The sequence below is a fragment of the Ipomoea nil genome, unplaced genomic scaffold (assembly GCF_001879475.1).
Source record: "Ipomoea nil cultivar Tokyo-kokei standard unplaced genomic scaffold, Asagao_1.1 scaffold2360, whole genome shotgun sequence".
In the NCBI taxonomy this organism is placed as follows: domain Eukaryota; kingdom Viridiplantae; phylum Streptophyta; class Magnoliopsida; order Solanales; family Convolvulaceae; genus Ipomoea; species Ipomoea nil.
Genome location: NW_017618788.1, coordinates 1,212,423 through 1,222,800, shown reverse-complemented (window position 1 = coordinate 1,222,800; position 10,378 = coordinate 1,212,423). Strand labels below are relative to the sequence as shown.

The 10,378-nt window shown below is 38.3% G+C and overlaps 1 protein-coding gene across 1 annotated transcript; it reads right to left on the bottom strand.

The window, feature by feature from the left end:
* Positions 1-3,548: 3,548 nt before the first annotated feature.
* On the bottom strand, positions 3,549-8,898 carry LOC109152018 (aldose 1-epimerase-like). The gene is made up of 5 exons (XM_019299603.1): positions 8,679-8,898; positions 8,506-8,555; positions 8,145-8,268; positions 4,468-4,563; positions 3,549-4,337 (listed from the first exon to the last, which is right to left on the bottom strand). Exons 1-5 carry the CDS (start codon positions 8,851-8,853, stop codon positions 3,658-3,660), a joined length of 1,125 nt encoding a protein of 374 aa, XP_019155148.1. The 5' UTR covers positions 8,854-8,898; the 3' UTR covers positions 3,549-3,657.
* Positions 8,899-10,378: the final 1,480 nt, after the last annotated feature.

Below are 10,378 nucleotides of genomic sequence, written 5' to 3'. Positions count from 1 at the left end.
TCGGTGCTTAGTCAACCGCGCCTTCTTGTAAAAGGAGTGGGCAAAATATGTCAAAAGGTTGGAAGGTTGGTCTGCGAAAGGAGTCAGCGCTCAATCAACCGCCCGCCTCTTTGTAAAAAGAGTGGGGAAAAATGGCAAACAGTGTTAAGGTTGATAAAAGACGACTTGAATAGTTATATTGTTGACAAGTATGTATCGGGAGGGAGAGAGTCAGAAAAAGAACCTTAAGATTCAGGAAGGGAAGAGCAATTCTTTCCTGTACCGAGCTGCCCAAGTAAGAAAAAGTGAGGGACTAGATGATGGAATATGGGCCCAAGCACGAAAGGATAATACTAGCAGACGGAACAAGGAAAACGGGTAAGTACGATGGGTGGAACACAACGACTCGAACAATCAGGTCAGATGGGGAATCAAAGGTAAATAAAGAAGGAGTTAGCATAACCTTCGAGGATTCGACCTAGGCATGTTCAAAGACCTAGATGAGTAGATGAGGCTTTTGGATCAAGGTAATAGATGAGAGTGTTAGTCGATCTATCTGGTAAGGCTGAGTGGCTCACCTAATTAGTTAGAGGAGTTGAGCAGATAAAGATATCATCCGGATTAAGAGATAGAAGGGGTGGATGAACCATTCAGGCTGAGGAGTGGAAGGTTAGATGATCCAACCAATTGAGAAGGAAGGAAGTACGAGTTAGTCAGTTGGTTAGAGAAGCAGTGCAAGTGCGTCAACCAGCCTCACAGAGCTCCAGTAGGTCCGATTCCGTGATAGAAGGTGTCGGCTAGATGAGACCGAGTGAAGAGTGACTGAAGTTGTAACACCCCGTGTTACGACCCCTAAAATCAATTAATCATTTAACCAATTATCCAAAGAAAGAATTAAATTACAATAATTAATTAGGAAAAGGCCCACCATAGTCCGTGGACCCTCACCTCTAAACCCAACCCCTAGTCCTAAAAGGAATAGAGTTAGCAAGCCTATAGTATTTGGGCCCCAATTAGGACTCTTAGATATATAAATAGGGGACATAGGAGGCACCTAGAACCCCCACCACAATAATCTCTCACCACACAAGGAGTTCCAAGAATTCCCCTAGGAGGGATCAAGAAAGAAGAAAGACTTAGAGAAAGACCCTTCATAGCCAAGGAAATTAATTAAGGCTAAGAGGTAACTCATGTCTCAACAAAACCTATTTTCTTAGCTATGATCTCCATCTTAGGCATCCCCCTATATTCTTGTGTCTTGATGAATTGTTGATTATGTGATCTTGATAATGGGTGATATGGTTTTATCTTGATAATCTTGATGATGATAAGGGTTTCTTGATGATTGTGTGACATTCTTGAGGAATTCGGATTCTTGATGATTATGTGATATTCTTGACGAATTGTATTGGTTCTTGATGTTAAAGGTTGAATTACGTTCTTGATGATTTAAATATGATTAGAGCCCTAGGATGTATCGTGAAACTCGTGTGGGGTTATTCTTGATATGTTGGGTGGGGATTCGCATGTTTGGGCGTTAATTGTATTTAGGAAGCATGATAGAGTACGTGCCTTACGTTTCTCGCTTTTGATCCGTTAATTGTCTACGTGGTGTCATCGATTGCGTTTAAAAGTGTCTGAGCATGGTTTCGGGTTCCACAATGGATCCCGGAGCGTTTATTGTGAAAGAGAGTCAGTGGGGGGTAGGGGACCCGCCACCTACCCGCGGCCAGAATCGACGTCGCCGGCAGCGTGCAGCCGGCGGGCAGTCGGGCACCCGCTGCCCGGAGAACTTGTCGCCGGCGGGTGACCCTTCACCCACCGGCTACCCGCTGGAAACTCCCCCACTTCGGGATCCCGGCTTCCCCGTTTGATGTTCCCCCGACCCCCGTGGTGTCCCAACGGACTCCGTCTATCGTGCCTATGTCTGGTTTGATGTTTCAGGTACCGTTCGTAGGATAAACGAGTCTTATATATTGCATGCTAGTTGAATTGGTATCCCGTGGACCTAGGTGAAAGAAGTATGAACCCCTTAAGATTATTCCTAGTATGTGAATGATCACGCATAGGTTTCATTATACGATTTCTCCCCCTTCCCAATGTGTCAATGTGGGTTGCATGTACTTGTTATGTGTTACGTGTGCATGATACCCCAATTTGGTTGCGATCAAATTGGTTATTCCTGAGCTGCGGTTCAGAAGCTGGCTGCGGTCAGATTTACACTCCCGGGCTGCGGTCCACCGTTTGGTTACGATCAAACGTTTTACATGAGCTGAGGTTCATATTCCTGGCTGCGGTCAGATGACTACTCTTGGGCTGCGGTCCATTGTTTGGTTGCGATCAAACATTATGATGAGCTGCGGTTCATCGGTCAGTTGCGATCGACCCCTTCGTGTTGCGATACGAGGTAGGGTGCTACGGGGCCGTGTCAGAGCTATATGCGCTGACCCTCATGTATGGGCATGCGATTGGTCCTGTGGCGCCATCAAAGTGTGCTATGTGAGGAGATATGGATGGTTTGATGTTATGAATGTTATGATGTGAAAGCGTGACCATAGGATACATGCTAGTGAATTGTATATGCTTGGTTATGACTGTTGACTGTGTTTATCCCTATCTGTCGAGTCTATTCCTTGTTTTAAAAGCTAGAGTCTCTTAGGATATATCTTCATGCTTCGAAATGGTTTTTCTTATATCTATGTATATATCTATATGTACTGTATTTCAACGCGTTGGAGTGGGTTACCAGCATCTCTCGTTGAACAGATATATTTGGCTTTCAGGCACAGATGATTAGACACTGGAGCGCGCTAGAGATTCGGAGCATAGAGTAGATAGTTTCCATTTCGGCCTGCGTGCCATGTTTATGTATTGATACTATTTGAGGATTCTAGAAGTAAGCCTGTGCACCTGAGTTCTCTAGCTCAGGTGTGGCATAGCACCCCGTACTCTTATGTATGTTTTTGGATTTATGAGCATTTACCTTTATTATATAAGCTTCAAAAGTTTAAAATTTTCGGGGTGTTACAGAAGTACTCGGCGAGAGGGTAATAATGGCACAATTAATTAAGGCAGCGAGATATTGACAATGATGAGATCGGCCGTTAAGAGAGATGAACCATCATAAAGGAGATGGGGAGCCGGAGTTATATCTCATGATTAGTGGCATTTATGGCATTTAAAACACTAATTACTTAATTTATTACATTAATGAGTGACTGAGTGTAACGGTCACCCTAGTGTGTATAAAAAGCCTGAGAAGGCACTGTAGAGGGGATTGAGCATTCTAAATACACGCGTGAGTTTGAGAGCTATATCCTTGTTTCCGGTAACTTTGCCTAGTATTTTTGGTAGTGTTGGCCCACCGATAGACGAATTCGGATGTTCAAAACCAACAATGGGTTTATGTTATATTAGTCGTTAACCCCTAACGAATTGACCATAAAACGAACACTTGAGCTTACACGTATATATAATTTAAGGTTCAAACAACTATGATAACATAAATTAAGCTCTGATCCAATAAGTTATTGTCCCAAGAAACAAACATAATTTTAAAGGTTTAAATATAATTAGATTGAGTTTATTTATTTTATTAATATCAGGCGAAACAAGTGGTGGGAATGAATTGAAAGAAAAAAAAAAAAAAAAAAAAAAACATAGACGCTCTTGGCCGGATCAAACAGGTAGAGAGTCAAATGATTCAAGCGCCCTTAAACTTCTGGGGTTATGGACTCTGAGAGTAATGTGCATTGTATGGTGGTAGGGGCGTTCCGGAGTAACAATGGTGGACGGAAAGTTGGGGTGATTCACAGCATCTGGGAACCCCTGAGTCTCCAAACACAACGCACCATGCGACTCATACACCGCTCCGCCTTTCCCCTTCACACCCTCCAAGTGATTCGCCGTATAGAACTGCACCCCCGCCGCCCCACTCGCCTTCATCTCCATCCCAATCCCGCTCCTCTCATCGTACACCTCCGCCACCGTCTTCCTCTTCCCAACTTCCCCGTCGAGGGCGTAGTTGATGTCGAACCCGCCGGACCCCTCCGGAAGTTTAGCCATTTGGGCTCCGACTCCGCGCGGTTCAAGAAAATCGTAGGCCGTGTTGTTGATGGGCACGATTTCGCCGGTGGGAATCAGGTCGGAGTCGACAGGGGTGATTTGGGAGGCAAATATGTGAAGCTTTTCCGACAATATATCCCCACTGTCGTGACCTCCCAGGTTCCAGTAGCTGTGGTGTGCCAGGTTCACCGGAGTGGGCTTGTTCACAGCCTTTGCATTCATTTTCACTATCAGTTTGTATGGGTTTTCCTTTATAGTATATGTTATATCGGCGATTACATCTCCGGGAAATCCTACATTATAAAGGCCCAGATTATGTTTTTTCTTTGAACAGTAAATAATTAGTTAAAAAAAAAAAAATTAAACTTTTGAGTTTTGATATATAAATCAGTAAATAAAATATATGTATGTATGTATGCTCACCTTGGTCACCATCGGGGCTGTGGTAAGTGAAAGTGATGCAACTTTCCTCGTGCTTCTTAACCTTCCAATAAACCTTGCTAATTCCTTTGGGGCCACCTACATCACATGTATATATAGAATACCATGAATGCTTTCTTCCCCTCCTAACATAAATTTCACCTCCAATATTTTTTCTCCTGATATCCATTCATTGGGTGGCATGAATTGGTGAAACATCATGATGTGTGTAAGGTGCACGCGGTTTCAATTCATAATTTCTTTACTATAGATTCATAATTTCTATACAGTAGATTCATAATTTTTAAACTGTATAATTATCAAATTATGAACATATAGTTCAGTGATTTGTGAATACAGAGTTCGACAATTGGGAATATGAACATCGAAAATTATGCACATAGAGTTCTGTGATTGTAAATATAGAGTTCAATAATTATGAATATGAAGTTCAAAAATTATAAATATATAGCTTTATAATTATGAACATATAATTAAGTAATTATGAACATAGAACAGTGTGCACCATGGTGCACACGGTTGCACAACATAATTTGCCTGAATTGGTTGACCCGGCACATCACTTATTAAAAATTGAATTTAAATTTTTAAAAAATTTGCCAGGTCATGAGAGATGAATTGGAGTCGAAAAATATTAGAGGTTTTTAGTATTACTCCTTCAAAATCTATTGAAAAAAATAAAACACTGTTAATTTTAAATTATTATTAGTAAATTTCTAAAAGTCCTCAGCTCATTGAAACACATGCGTGTATGTAATATACTTTTCTTTTCTGTTTATAATATACTTTGTATATGTGTTGAGGGAACTACTACCTACAACTAGAATTTGTCACCGTCTATATGTTTAAACTTTAAAACTTAATAATATTTTTACAATTAGATGGAGTCGAGTATTCATCTAACCTAAAAGACCATCGTCTATGTAAAATGATAAATATAATGGTTAATTTTTTTTTTTTAATACTTTTGATCTGATTCTATTACAGTGTAATATATGTTCAATATATTTTTTTCTCTGTTAGTTGTAGTCCAAAAAGTTAATACTCCGATCATGTGACATTTTCTCAAAAAGAGCCACACTAGTGCTAATGTAATTATTGACTCCAACTTTTGATACAACCATGCATTCCATCATATCAAGGATTCAATACTACAATTACTGACTCATTTTGGTCCTTGTTGGTAAATGGTTGTTAGCTGTTAACTTATTAGGTTAATTATAGGGTATAACTAGGTGATAACATTAGCTGATTGTAGAAAGATATTTGGTAAATTAGCTGTTAGCTGATCGCTGTTTGGTATAATTTCTTTTCTCAAAAAACTAATTGAAAAAGTTGTTTTGAGTAGCTTTTTCAATTTTAGCATTTTGGAATTACAAAAAAGAAAAAAAAAAAAAAAAAAAAAAAAAAAAAAAAAAAAAAAAAAAACCAATTAACCAAACACATATATTGATTTTTTAACCAAGTCAAATAGCTAATAGTAGTCAAATAAATTAAAATTGACCTATAGACTAACTATTTTACCAAATAGGGTCTTTATCTTTAACAAATTATCCTCACTAATACAGAATTGACCAACCCACAAAAAATGTGTCATTGCATGTTGTTGTTACAAACGTTCAATGTTGCAAAAATCGCGCCTAGGCGTTAGGCAGCGGCGGCCAACCGCCTAGAAATTCGGCGGAATCGCCGTTCTAGGCGATCAGCCGCCTAGGCGCTCTAGGCGCTGAATAGGTCTAGGCGGCCGTCTAAACGGCCTAGGCGGGCGTCTAGGCAACCTAGGCGGGATTTTACTAATTTTTTTAAAAAAATTAAAATTTTTAAAAGAAAAAAAAATCAGCGCTAGGGCCTAGCGATTTTTGCAACCTTGCAAACGTTACAAGAAAAAAAAAATACTAACAGAGTTAGCTACGAATTAAATACCATTAGATTTTAATATCTTAGTTATAGAAATTCATTGAAAAATTAAATACTTACGAATTTTGGTGATTTATCAACAAATTTTGCTGTCATTTTTTTTTTTTTTTGGGTGGTGAAAAATAGACACGTAAAGTCATCATTAAAAAAAAAAAAACTGAGACTTTAGACATCTGTTATTACAAAAAAAATAAAATAAATTTGACAAGTTTATCAAACATACATGTACTCCCAAATATTCACACACACACACAAAACACATCAACCTTGGCAAGGTATGTTATTTCCACGAATATGTATTTATGCATGCATGTGTGTATTAATGGTCAAAGATGGTAGATAAGAGCTTTTTTTTTTTTTTTTAAGCCAACACAACAAAATATATTAAATCAAATCGAGGATATTATACGGGTGCGTGGCCTCCCAGAACACAGGACTAGCTTCAGAGGCCGAGAGCAAACCGCCTTAGCCAGGGCATGTATAGGTCGGTTCGTTAAATACAAAGTGCAAAGGTATTTTGATCATTTTTATACAAAGTGAGTTGACCCCACTATATTTTTATGTTTATTTTTTTAAAAGAAATTCATAATTGAGCACCGAAATGTCTTTGTATTTAACGACATTAAAACTGTTTTGTTGATAGAGAATAAAAAATAGTCATGTCAAAATAATACTAGGACCAATTAAATGTAGATGTTTTGATAAAAAAAGAATTAAAAGTGGATTGTCATCTATAAATATAAGAAAAAAATTGAAATTAACTCCATAACTTAATAACATTTTTACAGCTAGATGGAATTCAGTCATCTTACCTAAAAGACAATCTGTGCAAGAAGACAAATGGTTAATCTAATAATTGAGAGGTCTGATGAAGGCAAAATTTGGTGACTACATTATTGAGTCATTTTATATATAACAAATCACCCTCACTACTCACTAGTACAAATTGACCATAAAAATGTGGATACACGTTGTTACAAACACTACAAGAAAACAAGAAATACCAACGGATTTAGTTACGAATTAAATAACTACAAATTACAAATTTTAATGTTTTAATTAGCTAAAGAAATTGGTTTCAAAAATTAGCTAAAGAAATTCGTTAGTAAATTAAATAATTTTAAATTTTGATGATTTATCAATGAATCTTGCTGTAGATAATTTTTTTTTTCTTGTAATGAAAAAGAGATGTCACAAGTCATTGGCTCTGTTTGGTAAAATAGTTAGTCTTATAGGCTAATTTTGGCTTATTTGATCACTATTAGTTTTTTGATTTGGTTAAAAGATCAATATAAGTGTTTGATTAATTAGCTTTTTTGTAACTCAAAAAATACTAAAATTCAAAAAACTACTCAAAGCAACTTTTTCAATTAGCTTTTTGAGAAAGTAAATTATACCAAATAGCTATCAGCTAACAAATAATTTACGAAACACATTTCTACAATAAGTTAATGTTATTAACTAGTTATATCCTCTAATTAATCTAATAAGCTAATAACAGCTAACAGCCATTTACCAAACAATACCATTATATAAAAATACCCATAATTTAGGAGTTACTCAAAACAGACAAGTGTGTTGAACATACAAATACAAGTACTCCCAAATATTCACACACTTAACACACTAAACACATCAACCTTAACAAGATATGTTAATTCATGAATATGTATTTATGTATGAGTGTATTAATGGTCAAATTAAAGAAGGGTAGCTAGGAGCTATATATATATATATTTTACCATGAAGTGTGTTGTTTCCATCGTTAGCAATAAGCTTGTAGAGGGTTCCATTGAGAGTGAACTGAGCCCCACCGATCCTGTTGGCCACCCTTCCCACAATGGCCCCAAAATTTGACTCATCATTCTGCACCATATTCAAGCACGTGAACAAATTCCCAACGTATACAATTATAAACAAATATATTTACTTTATAAATTTTTAATTTTTAAAAGTTGAATAAAATAATAGTTGGATCAGATCTAGATTTGATATGCTAGCTCAGCTCGTAAAATCAATGGCGACTGAGTTATGAATACGGTAAAACTAAGGAACATAGACACGAAATGTTGAACTCCAAAACCGGCCATCATTGAAACTTACCTCGTACTCCTCGGTCGTGTCGTACCCAAGAACAACATCTGTCAGCTTCCCTAAAAATTATTAAAATTTACAGATAAAATGGTAAGAATGATCTGTAGATCGGACTCCATGGATGAAATGAAGTAGAAAAAGATGGATGATTGTATTGGGGTTGATATACATATACTACGTACCATTCTTGTCAGGAAGGATGACTGATACAACTCTTGCGCCATAGTTGGTTAGCTTGACGGAGAAATTTGGTTTGTTGATGAGGTAGAACTCAGCATCGTGCACACTGACGACCAACCCAGCAAGTGCAAAAGTTAAGAAGCACAAGAACAATGGAGCAGAAATAATGTTAGACATGGATGTTTTGAACAGCGCAGCTAGCTTGTCGGCCTTAATAATAAAGAGCTGGCCTGGCCACTGATGAGAAATAATTAAAATAGACTATTCATGGTAACACGTGAGTACGCGACCCACCTTTGCCCGCACTCATGTGATAACAGGCATCCAGGGAGAACTGGCAAATTATTCTGTGGATTTGGGGTCCATGGTATGAATATCTCCATGTTCATGTCATTTTGAAATTTAATTGTCTGTCCTATATATTATTTTGTAATTGAATTTGGAAAGAAAGAAAAATGTTGTTGTAAAGTTGAATGTAATTTGTTGAGCTTTTGGTAGTGTCCATTTGGTAGAATTGATTGAAAAAATGTGGCTACTTGTTTTTTTCGTTGAAGGGGTGTGATTAAAATGTTCTTGAATTGAAATGTCAATACTTTATGCTCTCTTCATACTTGATGATAAAATGCAAATGCTTGATTCTCTTGACTAATTTTTGTGTGGATCCTTGAATGTGAATATTGTATTATGCTTGAAAATTTTTGTTGAATAGAGAATGAGGAGGACAAGGAACACCACATCTAAGAGAAGAAGGGAAGAAAGAGAATCAAGTAGGCAAGAGGAAGAGATATGTGGTAGAAGTGGCAATGAGGAGACGAACATGGCCCAAGAAGAAGTGATTCCGAGGCATGTGGATTTTCAAGGTGAAATACTAGTAAGGCTTGAGCACTTCAAAGCAAAGTCGGTGATCACTTGGAACTTCATTCACCCACCTCTCTTGGATTCGTTTGGATGCGGGGAGGAGGTGGAAAGGCTCATGAACCAAACCTACTGGAGTCGAATTGTTGAGTGGAGAGACGACACATATAGGCCAGTGGTGTATGAGTTCGTGGTTAGTTTGGAGATTACAGGGAGACCGAAGGATCTCACGGGTCCTACAATAAAGTTCGGAGTGTTCAACACATACTATCACATTTTGGTCAATGACCTAGGGCCGTCATTGGGTCTTTACACCCCGGAGGAGCAGGAGGACGACTGGTATAGGAACTTGCCAATTGATTTTGAGAATGAGCGAATCTCGAATGACTACTGGGCATAGATCTCACGACCGGGAATTCAATGGCAAGGATCGAGAGTACACGGGCAGCCGATTTCTAGGAATGATTTGAAGGTGGTGAGATGCATGCTAGCATTTTCTTGGGGCGGACGGAGGACGGACTATAACAAGGTCTACTGCACAGATCTCTTGGCTTTATGGAGCAGGGATACCAGGAACCCCATTAATATGGGGATGTTTTGCAAGAAGTGGCTCGAGACACAGTGCAAGGACAATGTACAAACAATTTATGTCGGGCCACTAGTTAACTGGTTATGCTGTGGGCTCGGATTCAATGCCTTGTTGTACCGAGAGATTCATTTGCATGAGTGTGTGATGAGATATTTGAGCAAGGAAGATGTCCTAACATTGGAGATTCCTCCCCTACCCGAAGGGATTGACATGGATCCACCACCACCATCCATGCCCACCTTTCCACCAGTGCCACCA

What these genes read in the sequence shown, in the direction of transcription:
- LOC109152018 (XM_019299603.1), bottom strand. Translation starts at nt 8,853, where the DNA reads ATGTCTAACATTATTTCTGCTCCATTGTTCTTGTGCTTCTTAACTTTT. An exon ending in CATCCTTCCTGACAAGAATG is followed by an intron (nt 8,556 to 8,678) that starts GTACGTAGTATA and finishes AATAATTTTTAG; the next exon opens with GGAAGCTGACAGATGTTGTT. An exon ending in TGGAAACAACACACTTCATG is followed by an intron (nt 4,564 to 8,144) that starts GTAAAATATATA and finishes CATGTGATGTAG; the next exon opens with GTGGCCCCAAAGGAATTAGC.